Source organism: Rhipicephalus sanguineus, unplaced genomic scaffold (genome assembly GCF_013339695.2).
Source record: "Rhipicephalus sanguineus isolate Rsan-2018 unplaced genomic scaffold, BIME_Rsan_1.4 Seq665, whole genome shotgun sequence".
NCBI classification, from domain to species: Eukaryota; Metazoa; Arthropoda; class Arachnida; order Ixodida; family Ixodidae; genus Rhipicephalus; species Rhipicephalus sanguineus.
In genome coordinates, this window is record NW_023615725.1 from 39,157 (window position 1) to 59,628 (window position 20,472).

The 20,472-nt window shown below is 47.5% G+C and overlaps 3 protein-coding genes across 3 annotated transcripts; 2 read left to right on the forward strand and 1 right to left on the reverse strand.

Moving 5' to 3' along the window:
• Positions 1 to 11,992: 11,992 nt before the first annotated feature.
• LOC119378059 (probable chitinase 10) lies at positions 11,993 to 13,582 on the reverse strand. The gene has a single exon (XM_037647303.1). The coding sequence runs from the start codon at positions 13,580 to 13,582 to the stop codon at positions 11,993 to 11,995; it is 1,590 nt and encodes a 529-aa protein (XP_037503231.1).
• A 344-nt stretch (positions 13,583 to 13,926) lies between these two features.
• LOC119378058 (uncharacterized) lies at positions 13,927 to 15,426 on the forward strand. Its single transcript, XM_037647301.2, has 2 exons — positions 13,927 to 13,967; positions 14,865 to 15,426. The coding sequence occupies exons 1-2, from the start codon at positions 13,927 to 13,929 to the stop codon at positions 15,424 to 15,426; spliced, it is 603 nt and encodes a 200-aa protein (XP_037503229.1).
• A 1,709-nt stretch (positions 15,427 to 17,135) lies between these two features.
• Positions 17,136 to 19,643, forward strand: LOC119378057 (enoyl-[acyl-carrier-protein] reductase, mitochondrial-like; the record flags this gene model as incomplete). Its single annotated transcript, XM_049411697.1, is given in 2 exon segments — positions 17,136 to 17,499; positions 19,533 to 19,643. Coding segments are annotated over 2 exon segments (447 nt in total), but the record flags the coding sequence as incomplete, so codon positions are not given.
• Between the last annotated feature and the right edge of the window lie 829 nt (positions 19,644 to 20,472).

The following is a 20,472-nucleotide window of genomic DNA, read 5'->3' on the forward strand; positions in this document are numbered from 1 at the left end:
CTCCGCACAACTCTAAATGACATAAACGGAAACTGCTTAACTGTCGACAAGATCGCGGAACCACAGGACTACGCATCAACGTTGCCAAAAGTGGCAACTAAAGCGCTGCTGCAATTTCTGAAGGCTACAGGACTGATCAGGCGTGTGTGACGTCGAGCACAGAACTGTTACTACGTCGGCGACAACACCGGTCTTCCTCTTATCCCCTGAAATGTTTCTCGCCCTTCCTCCTTTGCCAGTTCGGGGTAGCCAGCCGGGCTCAACCCCGGCTAAACTTCGTGCATTTGATTCATCATTATCCTTCTCCTTCTTTCCTTCTTTCTTTGCACTACTATGGATTGGCAATATGGTTTATACTCGCAAGCTGGTGGAGGCGCACTTGGCGCCTTCTCCCTCCTCCTTTTCTTGTGGTGATCCCGAGGTGGGCGCGCGCCACGCGCTGCCCAACGCCAATCAAACGGCAAAGTGCCGCCGCCGCGGCGAACCGGATCTACTGCGGCCGCGGCGCACTGCGTTGCGTGTAGTGCTCGGAAGCCGCCGCCACTGACGGTGGCGTTGGCCGCCGGTGGTGGGCACGCCGGGTCACGACGGGGTCCGCCGGAAACGCGCCCCCGCCGTGACCCCGGAGGTCACGTGGCGTGGCCCGGACCATAGAGTACCGACGACGCCCCCGTGTCCGGCAGGATTCTTCGTTCAGTCGGAAAGCACTGCGGCTGAGCCAACCGTACAGGAAGAACGGCGGCAAGATGCTTGCGCAGCTCAACCAGAATTCCGGTTCAACCGCTGCTCTCCGTCTTCGTTTTATACGCGAGCGCATATCTTAGCCACTTGACATTAAATCTTTATGACCTTCAAAACACAGTGAAGTTGCGCATAACTAGATGACTGGTGTGGGGATGATAATAATCACCACCGCGACTACAGTGATGATGATTATGATGCTAATAATCGTGACTGCGCAGGTGATCGAACCTATAGCCTGGCGATCGCATGGCCGGTCATTGGTATGCCTGAGTTCCTTTTTATCTCTTTTTTTTGTTGAAATAGAAGGACTGTAGTTTAAGGAGGCTTCTGCTGGCTTGCCACTCTGCAAAATAAGAAAATAAAAGCACTGAAAGATAATACACGACACATTGCGGGATATCGTGTAGAAACACTTTCTATAGGTACGAAGAGAACTCGTGGGAGGTATACAGAAAAGTAGTCAGTCTCGCGATACCTGTCATTCAGTGTTCACGTGAAGATGAATGGCGTTGTAGAGATCGAGCGAAATCAACGGAGTATTCTCTCCTTCGGAAATGACATAAGCGTGCTCGCCTCGTTGGAATCTACGACGGTCATTCTTTACTCCGTTTATATATTTTCTTTCTTATTGCTCACCAGCACGACGAAATTTGGTAACGCCCTTTCAGCGGTACGCATGCACGCCTACATACTATGCGCCACCATGGCCGCACACCCCGTGGCCGCCCCTCGAACAAGTGAGAATTCCACGGCAGTGTCTCCTTCCACCGGGTGGAAGGAGACGTTAGGTGGGCAAAGCGTTCGGTTCACCCATATAGCCGCTTAAAACCGGCTTGACTTGGCTTGAAGTGTATAAGTAGGTGGCGGCAGAGTAGCGTTCAGGCGGTTCAGGCCCGTTTGTGTGGCTTACGTGGTGAGTGTTGGCAGAGGAGGCACACGGCACACTACCGTACTGATGTTGATATTGAGCGTGAACTGTGTGCATTAACGAGAACTGTGTGTGTTGTAGAAGTCGTAGCAAATCGTTGCCGCTTTTGTTGCGATGTCCTCCGGTTCAGTGGACCACTACCAAATATATAAGCAATGATAACGAGCTGTACGAGCATGAGATAAAGGCCATGTGTTACGTGATTTGTGAAATGTGTCTGTTTGACGCACAGCTTGTACTGTGGCGTACGTGTATGTGTGGTAAGTGCGTGCTCTGCGTGGCCCGTTTGTGTGGCTTGCGTGGTGGGTGCTGGCAGGGGAGGCACGGCACTACGCACTACTGTACTGGTGTTGATATTGAGCGTGAACTGTGCGCATTAATGAGAACCACCTCTGACCGTAGGGACGTGATCGCGTTGTGTATGTTGTAGAAGTCGTAGCAAGTCGTTGCCGCTTTCGTTCCTGCGATGTCCCCCTGTTCAGTGGACCATTGCCAAATCTATCAGATATGATAACGAGCTGTACGAGTATGAGATAAAGGCCATGAGTTACGTGATTTGTGAATGTCTGTCTGACGCACAGCTTGTACTGTGGCGGACGTGTATGTGTGGTAAGTGCGTGCTTTGCGTGGATCGATCGCTTACAGTTGGAAAGTCATTTGGGCGAAGTGTACTTGAACCATCACTTTTATTTAACGGTGCGGCTAGGGTTACGTCCAGACGTAACTGTAGCCGTCGCTATCGTTACGCCCAGACCAGGGGCGTAGCCAGAAATTTTTTTCGGGGGGGGGGGGGGGTTCAGCCATACTTTATGTATGTTCGTGCGTGCGTTTGTATGTGTGCGTGTATTTATACGCAAGCAAAATTGAAATATTTCGGGCGGGGGGTTTGAACCCGCCCCCCCCCCCCCTGGCTACGCCCCTGGCCCAGACGTAACTGTCCACGGGGTCCAAATCTACTGTCCCTGAGAATATTTGACGTAAGTTAGGGGTGGTCACCTTGTGGTCGGTGTGAAAGGTTAGACGTTTACACCTATCCACTGTAACTGTAACGTTCAGCACGGCCGCTCGCGGCCATACATTCAGTATCACTGTCGTATCACCGATTTACCAGCATCACTTATGTATTGAGACGTGCGTGGTTTGTTTTGCCGGACTGTTTCGCGTATCAGCAGCTCTGTTGTCGAGACAGACCAGCTGACGCATTTTAGGAAGACGTTAATTTCGGCCTCCGCCGGGGCCACGCTGCCTTCAGCCATCGTCTCGGGTGCTGCCTTTTCCTTAGCTTCGTTGAGGCGGTCAACCTCAGTTTGGGGCAATCACGGTTAGTGAAATAAAAGTGAAATAACTGCAGGCCTCCATCGAACTTGATGTAAGTACGGTTTGCGTGCCCGTGTTGATGTATCGCACGTCCACTAGGGTTACGTCCATACAATAACAATCGGTACAGCTGCCCCGCGTGTGTACACATAAATGTCGTCTTTAGAAAGCCTCCTTCCGTCCAGTTATGTTGGTGCAGCCTACTTGGCCTACTCGCAACACATTGTTGCGAGATTGGGCTCACCGTCGCGGCGTTAGCAGTGTAGTATGGATGGGCGGTCGGCGGCACATATCCAATTAAGTGTTGCACATATCCAAGAAAGCGCGTTGACTACAGCCAAATGGTAGTATATACGCCCTCCATTGCCACATTAATGCACGAAGCCGTCCTAACGTTCCTATTACGTGTGTGAGAAGTGCAATCCGCCAATCAATGGGGTACTGGCCTTCGGCGACAGTCGTGTTTTCCACTGTGCTCGATGTTTTTTTTTTTTTTTTTTCTTGCTTTATTTGTACGTGCTTAGGTTGTGTTCTGCCCATACTACAATATAAATGGTGTTGTGCGACTGAACCAATATACTCCTTGCTGTAGCGGCTACAAAAAAAAGCCTGTATTTCTGTGTAATTATAGTTGAAGTGGAACTCTGTGCACTCTGCTTTTCTGTTTGCATGATTCCGTGTACCTCTCTAGAAGTGCGTAACTTGAGGTCTTTTTTACTGCTAACCGACCTTTGCAGACTATAGTTCATGCTTGGTATCACAATGATTTCTAAATCGCCAACACTTCGCGAGATTGCGAACAGTCATTTACGAAAAGTCCTTAAAACACAGTTCTCTCCCGACTGACTGGAAAATGGCATCGGTTGCTCAATCTGGCCCGCGCAACGTTATCAATACTACCGCCCCATTTCACTCACTTCTGTGTGCTGCAAAATTCTTGAACACGTTTTATATACCGCCATTGTTAAGCTTATAGATAGTAATTCTTTATTGAACTCAAACCAGCACGGATTTAGACATGAACTATCGTGCGTCACACAACTGGTAGAGTACACACATGTTTTAGCAGCAGCACTGGACGATAACTCTTCGGTTGATTGTATTTTCCTCGACTTTCAGAAGGCGTTCGACACCGTTTCGCACTACTTATTACTGCAAAAACTGTCCAGCTTTGACATTAATCCCCAAGTTATTGCATGGGTTGCTGAATATCTACGTGAGAGGCGACAATGCGTAGTTGTAAACGGCGAACAGTCTGCAATAACTGATGTTACGTCAGGGGTGCCTCAGGGATCAGTACTGGGACCCCTTCTTTTTACTTTATATCAATGAGATTAACGAAAACGTACAATATCATATTAGGCTATTTGCAGATGACTGCATATTATACCGCAAAATTACCTCTGAAACTGACTGATCTGTGATCCAAAACGACTTATGTGCGATACACGCATGGTGTGGGCGATGGGAAATGAAACTGAAGCTTAAGAAAACGGTGTGCATGAGGTTCACCAGAAAAAAAGAAGTCCAGGTGAATTCGAATACACAATAAACTGCTCACCGGTAAAAATGGTGTGCGAATACAAATACCTAGGCGTTTACTTTTGCCCCTCTTTATCATTGAGTCGGCATGTGGATTATACCGTAGGTAAAGCTTGTCGGAGTTTGGGATTTTGCGACGAAATACACGTGCATTTCCACAGCAAACCCGGGAGTTATTATATAAAACATACGTAAGATCAGTGCTGGAATACGCGTGCTGCGTGTGGGAACCTTCAACAGCATCAAACAAAGAAAGATTAGAAAAAGTTCAGTCCATGGCGGCAATATATGTGCTTAATATACCCATGTATGACAGACAGTTTAGTTCAACGGAATCTAAGGCGATATTAAAATGGAAGTCTCTGCAGCATGCGAAGAGCGTCATTTCGACTGAAGCTATTACACAGCATGTATCATTTTCATACTCGAATTCCCCGTGACGTATACATTAACCGGCCTCAATACACATCAGCACGCAAAGATCACGAACACAATTAAGATAAGAGAATATAAATGCAATACATCGTCCTTCAGCAACTCTTTTTTTCCCAGAATTATCAGTCAGTGGAATCGACTTCCTTCCACAATTGTAGGAATTTCGTCTAATGACGCATTCTTTTCTGCAATAAAAATGACTGAATCTTTTGACCACTGAGCCTTAAAAGAAATCGTGCGTACGCCTGGTAATCACCATGATCTATACTGCATCCCATTTGTTAACTGTGTTGTTTTCTTTTAGTGCTTCCTTTGCATCTTGTGCTGTACTATATATTTACCACTGCCGTGCTTTGTTGTAATTACTGTTCGCATTGCCATTAACTATTATCACTGTGCTTTCTGTTTATTTTAGATTGTTTTCCCAATGTATACGACATTTTTGATGTAGCTGTGTTCGACGCAGCTGTGTACGTTTGTGTCGGCGTAGAATAATCTACATTTCATTTGCACCTGCAACTTTCATGCTTGTTTTTCTTCTGTACACCCCCCCCCCCCCCCACTGTAATGCCTGTATGGGCGCTATGGGTATTAAATAAATAAAATAAAATAATAATTGTGTCTCAAAAATTCTGCATTCACACCTCCATACCGACACGTGCATGCACTCACTTATTAAAAATATAAAACAGCGCTTTTTTAACACAAGACGAAGGAAAGAAGAGACGTATGTGTCCCTCCATTCCTTCGTCTTGTGTTTAAAAAAGCGCCGCTTTATATTTTTACCATGGAACCTCACCAACTCGCCCAATTTGCGTGTCTTCCTCACTTATTAGTCAGCATTCAAGCCTTGGAAATTGAAATGCTTGTTTATATCGTGCAGACATACGTACAAGCATTTGATGCTGTGCTAACACAACGGAATAGGCTGCCCTCTGAGGACGCGCGCAGGACGTTCGCACACTAGCGAACACGGTGTGGCTAGCAGACGACGCAGGGAGCCATAATCAGCTGCTAAAGTTACATCCACCGTGTGATTCACAATGCGCACTTAAGTTTAATAATTATCTTGCCAGTCTCAGTGGTTGGCTCGTGTCACTGGGATGCTGTCGCTTCGCGGTGCGCCGTCGTCGCTCCACTATTTTGCTCGAGTGGCTCGTGTCACTACAGCAAGAGTACGGAGCGCGACGTGGGCTGGGGCGTCCACCGCTGCCACCAAGGCGATTTCCTTAAACAAAAAATATTACGGCGCCCGTGGAGCACTTAATAAAAAAGAGAGAGAAGAACAGCGAGGCTCGAACCAACGTCCTCGCAGATCCGAGCACGACACGTACTAGCCCGCTGCGCCACTAGAGCCGATCGGTTCGGTGTGTCAGATCTCACGCTGGACGTAACTTTAAGATTTGTTATTCTTACGTCCAGACGTAACTGCAACGGCTCCTATAGTTACGTCTAGACGTAACGCGCTAGACACTCCGTTCTTCCTTTCCATCAATTAAGAACCACTACTATTACAGACATTCACAAATCGCATACACATGGCCTTTATCTCACGCTCGTTATCGTTGCTTATAGATTTGGCGGCGGTCCACTGAACACTGGGGACATCGCAGAAACAAAAGCGGCAACGACTTGCACACGAATCACTTTCTACAACACTCTACACAACGCGACCACGTCCCTACGGTTACACCACGGCCAGAGGCGGTTCTCGCGCACACAGTTCACGCAGTTCACGCTCAAAACTGTACTCAAAACCAACACCAGTAGTGCCGTCTCTGCCAACATCCACCACACCACGCAGAAATAAACGGCGGCCTGAACGCTACTCTGCCGCCACCTACTTATACACTTCAAGCCAAGTCAAGCCGGTTTTAAGCGGCTATATGGGTGAACCGAACGTTTTACCCCACCTACCGTCTCCTGCCACCCGCGCGCACGAGACGCGGCCGAATTCCACGCATGCACGGCCGCACTATCCGCCGTTTCACGCAAAGCCAATCTGCAGGTCACGCGCCCGCCCTTGATCCATCCCCAGTTCACGAAGTTGCGCTGCAAAGACAAGTTATTCCCTTGTACTATTCCTTCTTTTTTTGTTCCATTTCTCCCGTCGATTTCTATACATCTTTAATATATGCCTGCGCGATTTTCATCGTTGCCTCTCCTCCCCCCCACCTCCCATTTTTTTTATGTCTGTGTGTGTGTTTTAAACCGAACACCGCCAAGGTAATCGACTGTTCGGAATTCGAACGAAGAAACACACGCATAAAGCGAGCAAAACAAGGGTCACGACAAGCGTCGCGGGAATTTCTCTGAATGAAAGCGCCTTCCTTTCGTCCTCCGCACTTGTTCGGTCCTTCAGGCCTCCAACTGCTCCTCTCCACTCTCCTACCGTCTAGTCGTACGGCCGCCGTTTCGAAGCTCGAACTGTGCCCCGACCTGATCGAACGGCGAAGCAAAATCAGAATCGAAAACAGCGTAGCCGCTGCGTGCACACGCGAATACTTATAAATAATAACATGGCAGCGACGACCCGTGGGGAGGAGATGGAGCCGAGACTAAGCTTGTGTGTAAGGAAAGGGAACGTAGGGGGGTGTACAGTTCGAGAACACGCGGACACATATAAACGCCCTCGCCACTGACGACGACGGATGCCCCCTTCTTCGCGCCGCTGTTTTGCTTCGTTCATTTTCTGCCCCCTTACAACGAAACCGCGCGTAGTAACACTGCGTAGTATGCGTTTTTGGTTGTTGAACTGGCTTTCGCCGTCAAGCAGTGGCGTCCCGCGGCGCAGCACGCTCCTAGGGGGCGGCGCTATCACGCCGCGCGCGGCACGCAGAGGGCGCGCGCTCGACGTGCGTGGTGGAGGAGCGGTGAACATGGCGGTAAAGCTCCGTGGTGCAACAGAGGCAAGCGCTGAACTTCTGAAGCAGCCGGTCAAAGAAGCCACCAAAGAAGCAAGCCACCGACTAGAAGCCGCGGGGGCTACATAAGCCACCGAAGTTTCGTCCCGCGAGCTTGCGCTGCGCTATTAAACGAGAGAGAGAGACAAAAAAAAAAGAAAGAAAGAAAAATTAAAAAGACAGGAAACATTGATTGAAATAGGGGTTCCGAAATTATTCCTTGCAGTATGAGAGTGCGCGCATCGGCGGCGTCGTGACCCCGGCAACCTGCGGCGGTGGATTCTTTCACGAGGTCCGTACTCGCCGCATCCGTCGTAGACTTCAACCCCCCCCCCCCTCATGTGTTTCCGCGCATATTCACTCGCTCACAGCAGCACCACACGAATGCTAGCCGCCATCACATTCAAAGCGTGCGTCGGTGTACATGCGCTGATCACAGCTTGCAGCCTTCATCGGGCGAACCCCAAGCCAACCACCCCCGGCTTGCTCTCAACGAAGATTCACCCAGTGTATGCACCCCCCTCCCCCCTTTTTTTTTGTTCCTCACGCCTCCGCAACAGACCGTAGTTTCGCCTCCACCATAGCAGGCAGTCCGTTTCTCTCTCTCCCTCTTCTCATTTCTTACTTTTACGTTGCCCTCGGAACTGTGTGTACACGCAGGCCGGCGTGAATTGAAAGAAAGAAACTGAGGGTAAAAAAAAAAAAAATTCCTCGCCATGCTCGTCGAGTGTGGAGATGCTCCCGCAGGGAAGCATATCCTGCCGCCGCCACGCTCTTTGAAGAAGGCGGATGGCGACTTGACCCGACCCCGACGCAGTGGTGCACGCAGAGCGCCACGAGCATATAGTTGATGGAACGCGCGCACGCCGACGATGCCATATCGCGGTGAAAAAAGAAGAGATAAAGAAGTGACCAGCATGATATACGGTTGGGAATATGGACCGGAAAATGCGGTTGTAGCTGCTTTCGCTACACACACACAAAATATATGAACGTTGATTTAGTGCATGATGTATCTTTGCGCACACATTTGACAAGTCAAGCGTCGTTTTCATCAAAGACAAACTTCTATTAGAAGAGTCGTCCGTGTACAGGAAAAGCTGTCACGTTACCATTGCTCTTAAGTGAATATTTAAGGAAATCCAGATGCTTTATATATAAGTAGCAAAGCCCATTAGCCAATGGCGGAAATCAAACAAAAAGCTTTGCGAATATGGCTATGCTTCGTTTACTGCCCCAAACTGTAGCTCAGTCCATTTACGGCGTTCCGCTGCTGTTCAGCACGAAGGCGCGGGTTTGATTCCCGAATAGCGGCGGTAAATCAAAACATATGGCACGATTTTTTGTGGACCCGCATCAAGTCTAAACAGATATACGACTATAAAAACCAAAAGGTAAGCAATGCTTTGATATTGAGTAATTATTGTTACGACAACGAAGTGCTATCGACGATGGTGAGGTACATAACGTTTTACTAATAGGAAAAAGGGAGGGGAATTGTGGGGAAGGGTGGTCGGATCCTTATTCTAGGATTCCGTTGGCTAAGGTCGCCGCCCTGGCTCTTTCCACGATGACTTGCTGGTCCTCAAGGGTCGAGCTGGACAGGGCCACCTCCCATCCTTCGCACGTTGGCGGACTTGTTGTGTCTAAGGCACTCTAATTAGCCTGGCAGGCTTCATATGGTAAATTATTTCTGCCCCAGAAAACTGTGAAGAGGATTGTGCTCCTCAGCGCAGCTCTGCCGGATTATTAAACCATAGTTTGAAGTCTCGTAAATGGCATTCTTCTGCTTTGTCTAACCTTCACTCTTAAAAAAAAGCGTAAAAAGGTTCTGGAAGGAAAATGTTAGTAACGCCACTGTTACTAACTCTCTGAGACAGTTACTAACCATTTACAAACTCGAAAGCAACACGTGTTGTTACTACAAAAGCCAAGTTACTAACTCGAGTTAGTAACAAAAAGGTACTTTGCTTATAACCCTTCACAGTTGCAAGAACATGATTCCCTGAGTGAAAGTTTTTAATATTTTAATAATTTTCTCAAACCCTTCTCGTATTCACTTTTTTTATCGGCGGACATAAATTTGTACGACCAACATTTTAGAGGAATTGAAACATATGGCACGATTTTTTGTGGACCCGCATCAAGTCTAAACAGATATACGACTATAAAGACCAACGTCAAGGTAAGCAATGCTTTGATATTGAGTAATTATTTATTATGACAACGAAGTGCTATCGACGATGGTGAGGTACATAACGTTAGCAGACACTTAAAAGTTGCCGGTTATACCTCTTGCGTCCGTTACTACTTTTTGGGACTGTTAAATACTTGCTAAGCGAATCATAGAATTTATTTTACGACTTTTTAGCCTGTTCATAGCACGGGGATCCATTCAAAATTGAGGCGATATTAGTAAGCTTAATACCCCGTGTTGGGTCTTGTATATTAGGCCATGTTGAAATGATATTGCAAAATATACATATAACATATTGATTTCTTATATGCTTGATTAAAAGTTCTACGCTACGTTACTGCACCTAATAAAATTGTACGCTATATAATATAGGGCATAACTTAACCTACCTATCCTAAAGCCTAGCTGCCCACTGGCACCAGCTGCGTACCCCAGAGGTAGGGCTATATATACTCCTGGAAACACTTTTGAATTATACGTGTTGCGTAGCCTTGTCGTTGTGTATGTGTGCTGTTATGATTCATGTCATACTGTGCATAATTACCTAATGATATATCTCAATGTTGGTGCTCGCGAATTGGACCGTTATAAAAGCAGGAAGCTCGTGATGCGAAAGGATCGCGGTTACTAATTTTTTTTTGGGTAGTAACCGTTACCAGGGCTTAAAGTCAGGGGGGGCCCGTGGGGGCCCGGCCCCCTCTCAATTTTTCAAGGAGGGGCCCGGCCCCCCCTCGGCAGTCCGACGGTGGCACTGCGGCACCCATTTGACAAATGCTGGAGTTGAATTTTTTGGCAGTAGTGCTTTGTGCGGGGAGATTATACTCTGCAATTTTCCGAATAATGATTTAATCGCAAATGTTTCATTGATGGGATGTCAGCAAAACAGAAGAAAAGAGGTATCGTCGTACTGCTGAATGCAATTCACTAATACACTGAACACCATGGGCAACGCCTCCTGAAACCATGGGTCACCACCCTGTTCGACAGAGCGTTGGCACAGCATACTGTCTAAGGCACCTGCTCTAATCAGTAGTTCACCTGTCTGCAGTTTGCCACTCAGTTTTCATTCTTTATTGTCATGACAAGTCTGCGATGCAGAGACGCATGTATTTTGCTTACTTTAATACAGTGGTAGTATGATTTCTGCCTGTGGTTCGAATCCAGTGAGTCAACTAATGTTACTTACTTTCAGCTCTCATATCTTTAAGGTCACATCCCGAGTTATTTTGAAAAAGCTCCCAAAATAATTTATTTTAATGCGGATTGTGATACGTTGAATAAACGCCTGGAATATATTCGGAATAATATATGTATTTGTATAGCATTTGAAAGCATTTTTTGCGCTAGAGATAGTTGGCTTCACAGCTGTGATTTGCAAACACCTCTCTTAACGCTTAATCTATAGCATATATATATATATATATATATATATATATATATATATATATATATATTGCCGCTTTTAGGGCCCCCCCTCCAATGAAGGGAGATTACAAGTATGATTTCTGCCCGCAGAATTTACACTCGGCTGAAGAGGATTGTGCTCCCGTCAGCGCATAGCTTTGCCGGATATTTGAATACATATTTTGAAGTCTCCGTAAATGGCATTCTTCTGCTTTGTGTAACCCCTTGGCCGGTCCCGAGTTTTCCGGTAGTGATAAGCGCAAGTGCTGTAATACGTCTGCGATAATATTGGTGGTGCATCAACTACAGACGGTTAATGAACTTTCTGTCCGGCACTGGAGGGGCTAGCAAAAAAAAAAAACACTTTTTTTCATGAACGGGATGCAGAATATGGTTAAAATGATGGCATTCACGCCTAAGCAGTTATGTGTACAATAACGAAAGCACTTCCTTTTCTTCCTCTTTTTTATTTTTGCTGTGCCTTGGAGCAACATTATTACGCAAGCTAAATCCGCGTAAACATTACAGTGATTCCTGTGTTGAAGCAGCTCGGTTATGCGTGGAGGCAATCACGAGTTCCTTATGGACAGACGCCAGGAGAGGCGTGCGACCTAACCCACACGTCCCTTTCGCGTCGTCCATATCAATGTCCCACATTACGACGCAGTATATCTTAAGCCTTCTGAATATCTCGGAAATTTTCGACGACAGCGAAGTGGGACTTTCGTAACCAATCCAATTATTCGCGAACCTCTTGTAGGAGCAAATCTCCTTGAAGTCTAAGTACGCGCTCTGGTCGCCGAGCGTGCACACCTCGTAGAAGGCCATGCGACCTCTGGTGCGAGTGACGTTTCCTTCGACGCCTGGTCCGAGAACTTTTGCGGGCGTCGAGTCCCTGTTTGGGGAGTTCGCATAGCCGAAACGAAACGACAGTGCGGCTAAGGACAGGCTGAAGCAGATCTTCTGCGTAGTGTACGGAGGCACGTCTTCGACGACGTCACTGAGCACGCTGGTCAGAGACGGCCCTTCGCTGTTGTAGGGCGACGCGCAGTGCGTCGCGTTCTCATAAGGACCGTGAATGTCGTGCGTCCGGACGATCAAGTAGTCGACATTAGCCACGAGGTCCTCTAACGCGTAACCGTGCCTCCGAGCCTTGAACGGCGGCATCGTCAGCGCAATCGTGTAGTTGCGCGACAGGGTCGACCTCAGCTTGTCGACGAGCTTCGATAGCCATGTAGCGTCGTGCGGAGACCCGCAGCTTCCGGCATCCGCGACCGTCCAATGGACGTGCACTCCGTCGTAATCGTTTTCGGTCAGCCAGGACAACACATTCTGCGAGAACTTGGCCCTTCGCACCGCCGATGAGGCGAGCATACTTAAGTTCGCGCTGCCCCTCTCGTACTCGCCGAAAGACACGAGAACTCTCAGGTGCTGGTACTTTGTCTTGAGAAGGGCCAAGTTCTTGAAGCCCTCCTTGACCAGATCGAAGCCGGGATCGGCGCTGGCCAGTTCGTCTCCGGTGACTCTTGCGGAAGCGTAGACGACGTGCGTGCAGAGTCGACCGTTGACGAGACCCGTGCGAAAGGCCCACTCTTTGTCTCTCTTGTAGCTACTGTGGTTGAAGATGCAGAAGATTGGACCCTCTACCAGCTCAGCCGCGGGGTAGTCTTCAATGGGATCCGTAAAAGGCGGCTTCCAGGGTGACTCCGGAAGCACTCGCGGCTTACGACACTCACTCGACTCCCGGTACGACACCTCGGATACTCTCGTGGACGTGGAGGCGACGCCGCCACCAGAACGACGCAGCGCTGGCACTGGCTTCGTGGAGTGGGCCCACCTTTCTTTCCATTCCAAGGCGTGGTCCATCTGGTCGCGATACATCTGGTAGTTCCGAGCGAGAGCGATAGATGCCACTCCTAAGGGGAAAGCTAGAATGGCCCAAGCCATGTTGGCGAAGAACCAGATGTAGTACATCTTTCGGTGTTGCTGCAGGGGCGTCTTCCCATCTCTAGATCTCGCTGGTCGTCGGGTCGTTTTCGTTGTTTGGGGCAGCTTGCGAGATGCGAGTGGCACGATTGGTTTTTTGTCCAGATTTTCGTAGCACACATCCATGATCGCACTGGTCACCTCTTCTTCTTCCTCGTGGCTTGAAGCGCACAAAACAATCGCATATACAGGGCCTGTATGTAAATACATTACCCTTCAACCGGTAGTCTAAGGACGTGACAATTTTGCCAGTGCGTTCGTAAATGGTCCTTATATCAAACGATCTGGTAACTTATACGTCCTGGTAAATTTCAAGGGTTCGAAACTTACGCCGCTTGGCGGCCTCGTGAATTCGCAATCGAGCTCGAGAAAACTTCTTCTTAGTGGCGGAAAAGCCGTTTGCGTTAGGCTTGTCTGTGAAGAGCTTTACGAGCGCCCTGGTTACAAGATGAGTCACCCGTGAGCCTATTATGTTTTCAAGGCTCCACGTCGAAAAGCACGGTTCGAAAAGGTGAGGCTATAGCAACAATTATTCTAGTTACGTGGTTATACCTTTCCATACTGTTGATATATCTTTTGTAATTGACTGTTTTGAGACGTAATGACAAACGCGCTTTAAGTATAGTGAAACGCACATTGCCGTATCATATGATTTATAAACAATATTGCTGTCGCCAATGATGCACTGGGATCCAGAAGTCCCGAGAGGGAATAGGGCCCTGACAACCCCCCCCCCCCCTTCACCCCTCCCTTAATTTTTTAATGTATACCCCCAAGAACACGACTTATCAGGCCCTTCAATAAGCATACACTCCCCCTCCCCCGCCCCTCTCCCTGCCCTAGAAAAAATCCTGGACCAGCCCCTGTGTGTAGCAAATGCCCGATGATCTAACACAAATGACATCTTCCACTTCCTGACATAACAAAGAGCATGCTATCTATCTGTTTCACAATCGTATTTTTGAAGTGCTTCTGGCATGAAAATGGCGCAGCGTAGCAGCGCTTTTATCACGTCAGAACACATATTATATCATGCGTAATTACGACGTAATTCGATGATATTAGTTATGTAAAGATCGCTATCTAAATAGTGAAATAAATATTGCCATGTAAATAGCGCTTGGATAATGCCGTTCTCACTGCGTGACGTAAGAAAACGTACGCGCTACGACAAACAGATACGTCAGTGCTGAAAGTGTTCTCAAAGTATACATTCCATATAGCTTTCAAGCCTTTTGCTCGTATCAACAGAGCAGGCCTTTCTTTAGTGCAAGACAAATCAATCTACAATGTCGCTTACATAGTCTTTATTGGCCAAGTTCCTTCACCTTCAGAATAAAAAGAAAAGCCCTCCATTTCAATGGTGCGGCGTCTCTTTCTATACTTTCTATTCTAACGCCGGCCGCAGTAATTCCTTCGACACGCTCAAGGTGGAAACGCTGGCCAAACTGGACGAAGGCCTCGAGTCGCTCAAGTTCCTCCAGCGGCTGGGCGAAGTGCAGATGAGCGAGCCGCAGTTCAGCGCCCTCCTCCATGTCTGCAACGACTTCTTGTGGACTAAGACCACCATCGAGCGGGCCTTCCGGAAGTACCCGCGCAGCAGCGCGTCCAACGCGGACAAGAGGATGTTCCGCGAACTGCTCATCCTGCTCTACAAGTACGTCACCAAGAGCATCATCATGCTGCTCACGCAGGTCGCCATCCGATGTCCGCAGAACGCCACCGCCGAGCTGGGTCACGTGCTCGAACTGTTGCTCAAGAGCGTCCAGAACGCGGCCCACCACGAGTGCCTGCACCCGACGCAAAGCAAGTTTGCGGTCATGAGCGTTCGCCTGCTGTCCAAGGCGCCGCGGCCCAAGGACGCCGATGTAGAGTTCGCTACGGTCATGAAGGCAATGAGGAAGGAACTGGCCCAGCGCAAGAACACTATCAAGGCCAGCTCGTGGCTGTCGCTTAGTATGAAGCGGTGATGTTACCCGTGTGTAGTGCGTGGTGTATATGGTGGTCCCGAGTCCGCGACGACATGCGTACCAGTTGAAAACCAGATAGAGCCAGCTGGTCGCATCTCGTAACCAGTTTCGCATTTTCAGCTGGCTTACGAGTGCTAGGCTCGTCAGTGTTTGCCGAGGAACTTCGCGGATCAAAACTCAAGATGGCGCGCTTACGAATGCGTGAATACGCCTTTGACAACTATTGTCACCAACGTGCTTGATTTTCTTGAGTTGAGTTCTTAATTTTTTTTCTTTCCTTTGTAAATATAATTATACCTTCGCTCTTTTAAGTATCGGCGTACATGTGCACTTCTGAATGTCCGCACACTTAACTGGGAACACTGGTTAATTCTTGCTTCACCTGAATTTATGCCACATCGATAGAAGACTATGTATCTTCGCAGCAAGCTTGACTATGGTTATTATTTCTTCGTTGAGGTTTGGTTTTGTACAAGTAGCACACAGGGGCGAAATTATTTTTTCCGATGGGGGGGGGGGGGGGGGGGATCTGATCATACTTTATTTATGTGCGTGCGCGCGTTTGTATGTGCGCGTGTACACAAGCAAAGTTAAAAAATTTCGGGCGGGCTTGAACATCCCTGTTTACGCTATTGGTGGCACATGACATCGGTGACAAGTCCTGGGCAAGCTTCTGTAATGTCAACGCTCAGGGGCGGCGCCAGGATGTTTTTACGGGGAAGGGGGGAGGGGGCTGAGATTGACAAGTGAGTTCCTTCAGGGAGGCAGGGAGGCTGGGAACTTATGCGTTGTGTTTTGAATACGTTTGCTCTTGGGTGGGGTGGGGGGATGCGTGCAAAGGGGGAACAGGCGGAATTTTTTTTTTGGGGGGGGGGGGGGGGAGGAGGGTGCGGGGCTGCTGCTCAGAGTCGTAGCCAGAAATTTTTTTCGGGGGGGGGGGGTTCAACCATACTTTATGTATGTTTGTGCGTGTATTTGTATGTGTGCGTGTATATATATAGGCAAGCAAAATCGAAAAATTTCGGGGGGGGGGGGGGCGGTTGAACCCCCCAACCCCCCCTGGCTACGCCCCTGCTGCTGCTCTCCCGCACCCCCCCCCCCCCCCCCCCCCGCACCCCACACACACAGGCAAACGCGTGGTGCAGGGATGTAGCGCTCAAATGCTCACATGGCATGCACAGGAATATAATATCTACACGGTCTATTCATATAGCACTACTTGCGCATTACTACAGAGCATTAACGTCACAGAGGAGGTCTTGGCTACAATGAACTAATCATGGCCCGGCTGCTGGATGAACGTGCGCTTTTTCATCCTGCGGCCGTGATCATGGCATGTAGCACTCTCGAACTGCCATTCCGGCAATTCAAAACACGCGCCTCGCCAAGTTGATGAATAAGCGTCGCCATCTATCGCAACTTGCGAACGTCTTGCAACGCTATGCATGGCCTCCGAGATTGCACTTCGGCAGGTTTTTCGTGCCGGCTCGCGCTCTCGGAGGTCTTGCGCTGTGCTGCAATGTAGTTGATTTGGTTGCTGTAACTTTATTATATCACTATTTAAGGTTAAATTCATTGTTTTGAAATAAAATTAAGCATTGTTTTTGCGTGCTACAAGCGGTAGTTTTAATTCTGCAGGTACAAAACGCGTCATGTATCTCTGGAATAAATTGTGCAGTTTGACTACTTTTGACACGTATTCTTGGAATGAATCTAGCAACCACAGTCTAAACAAACATGGCAGCCTCGATGCGGTGCGTTCGTCTCCTTGGAGTCGTGCTTAGATCTCGATCGTCGATTTTTGCGTCTTGCAAACCTTGTCATGCGATGAGTATTACGTGGTCAAGAAAGAGCAGCTACGCCGTACAGTTCAAGGAATTCGGAGATCCGTGCAAAGTTTTGGAGCGCGTCGAAGAAGCCGTCCCCGACACACTGGGTGCCGACGAAATCCTGGTCAAGATCCTGGCAGCTCCGATAAATCCTTCAGACATAAACACAATACAAGGGACCTACGGAATCAAGCCGAGCCTTCCCGCGAAAGCAGGACTCGAAGGCGTAGGGGAAGTCGTTAAGGTACGTAACACTTAGTAACCCGCTTTACTGCGACTTATTAATAAGTCTTGCTTGCTGCTCGGTCGAGGTGGTTTGTTTCGTATCATAATTACAGCTATGGTGTTTTATTCACGATGTACATATAGTAGCTTCTAGTACCAGAAAGTATCTGCTGAGCAGCTTCAACATTATTTTTGTAGTTACACTTTGGGTACCATATGGCTGCGGGAGTTTCAAATTATTGTGGCGCGTCCCGCTATTTCGCAGATTGCGTTGTTTGCTCAGTTGTTCGATTAGATTTTAAGAAACGAAATGCATAGGTCAATAGAAACTGTGCTTCTGGCTCTCTAGATAATTATATTTTCATTGATACGCTGAGATAGTGGACACTATGAAGAACGCTTTCATGGCGCCTGGATCGTGTTGCGACAGGTGTGCAACACCTGCCTTTATTCGACAGCCATCCTGCGTGAAACTAGACAGACAAGGGGCGGAATCACGCTCATTGGGATGCAATTTTCCCCGCTTGCACACTCATTACCAGTGTCCACTTCACCCGGCTTCATAGCTGAGGACGAGGTGGATGTGAGTGAGCTATTATAGAAAAACAGCTGCAGCAATTGTAGGATTTGTGGCAGCACACTTGTGGCGACAGAAAACTGCGTACAGGCAGGAAAGAAGCGGGGTTATTCGTAGATTTGCCATATTTGTAGATTTTTCTTAAGTGCCGCAAATTAACGCACACACGCACAAAAAAGAAAAGTAATGCCAGCGTGCTACATCTACAGCTTAACATAAAACATTTTATTGCACAATATCGTTTAATACAAAAAAAGAGGGGAGAGGGGGGGGGGCGACTAGAATGTGCAAAATGAAAAAAAAAGCACATTGTGAAATGTGATTATTGGAGTTTTATTAAAGTCGTTCTTTGATAGTTTATAAGTTTTCTTTTTCTGCACTCATTTTGCCACTTTACCTGCACGACAACTATTTTCACAATATAGTTTTAAAGGCAAGCTCCCTTGAGGTTTGCGTGGCTGTTACTCCTTGTTTGCTTAATACATACACAAACACACGCATAGGATGTTATATATTGCATACAAGCTTCAGCAGAGTGGCCTTTATTAACACCGAATTCTGATGTGTTGTAACATTGTGTCCTTACACTTCTAACAAAGCAAAAACGGAAAATGCTGCCTTATAAGCAAACGGAGGCTGTAGGTGTTTCTAAAAATTTGTTGCACGCAAACGGATTGAACGTAAATTTTGGTGATGAAGGGAGCAGTTATTTGATGGGAGCAGTAGGACATTGAACATACTGCTGCTCAGATTGTCCTCAGGAGCCTTTCTGGTATTTTCAGACCCAGTCCGAGCACAGGGAATAATTTCCACAAAAAACGACAAGGTGGAGTAAGGTATCCCTTCTGTGAAATATAGTTCACCTTCTGGGTTTCCACGGAGCTGTCAATGTTCGTGTGTTTTCATTTGTTGATTAATTTGCCCTCACACTGCAATCTGCTAGCCTTCTGGTTGTCGTAGAAGCTACTGCTTATGAGCCACGAATATAATGATTGCAGTTTGATGCTCAGTCAGAAATACTGCAGCATTGTGCCTCGTAGTGTTTGCAGATTACCTATGCACAATGAAGTAGGTAGACACTATGCACTCTTGGAGACGGTCAGTCCTATTACGTGCATTTAGATCCATAAAAGGAATTTGTGTTCCTTTCAAGCAACACCTCTACCACGCAAAATTAGCCTTTGTAAAGGGATTTCTTATGATTTTGGCTCAAATAGAAATCTAGGTTATTACTCAGCACAGAGTCAAGATGCACACCATTTTTCTGTGCACCTTATGTTGCATTGCTTAAAGATTACAGGAGCAGTGCAATAGTGGCACAATCACAAAAATTGCATATGGGTGCGCAATTCTATGTATTGAATGTGTAGTCTTAAAGTAAGAATTTCTTTGCTAAACTGACAGATATGCATATGTTCGTTTCCTGCAATTAAAATTGTTGATTAAGGAGTGACAATTTTGCATCTTCTTGTTAGGTTGGGTCACATGTTAAAAACTTGGAAGTGGGAAATTGGGTGCTGCTGCCTGGTGATTCCTGGGGGACATGGAGAAATTTTGGAAAGGGGGACCAGAAGAGGTTTCGAAAAGTGAGTATCCTTCCAGCTGGTGCATGTGTGAATGTATGGTGGAAACTGTAAGCAACTCATTTGGCTAATTGAGTCAGTGAATCTGTGGATATGTGCTGACTGTGACTGCATAAGTGTGATGCTGGCCTGCGGGCTAGCCAGGCTATTTTCATGAGCACAGGGCCTCTGTCCAAGCTAAGGCTGCAGCATATACTAATGGGTAGACTCGCTTCATACGCCAGATGTTAGCTTGACAGTGATGTACGTGTTTGCATAGGCCAAGCCAAAAACACAGATACATGTTCAAAACAGGTATGTGTTTTGGACGCTTCTTGGCCTGTACAACCAAACCTGGGTATATAGAATTATTTGCTCTGTCGAATGGGTGCACCATCCTCTTGCAAAACTAAATTACTGCGCTGTGCTCATGAAGTCAGCCTGCCCTAGTAGTTCTGTGATCACTTGCTTTATCAGAAATATTCATGCTAAAGAAGAGCACTGTTGTGGCAGATGCTCTTAAGCAGGACGTTGAATCTGATCGGCAGTGCAAGCCGCAGTTGAGAAACAAGTAATGTGCATGTCTCAAAACATGAATGGCTCGTGCAGCAGGAACATTATTTGTGCTCCTTAATGGTGTATTTGCTTTAATATGCTTCACCGCAACACAGTCATATAGTGCAGTGAAGACTACCAATCATAGAGAAAGCTAACTGCTGTGCAGTGAAACTTACTGCCTGCAGCCGTTCATTACTGAAACGAGTACCTGCCACAATGCTTCAAGAAACCGAAAAGTTCTTTCAAATGCCCACATTCTACAAGAAAGTGTGGGTGAAAAATAATAAGTAAGCTT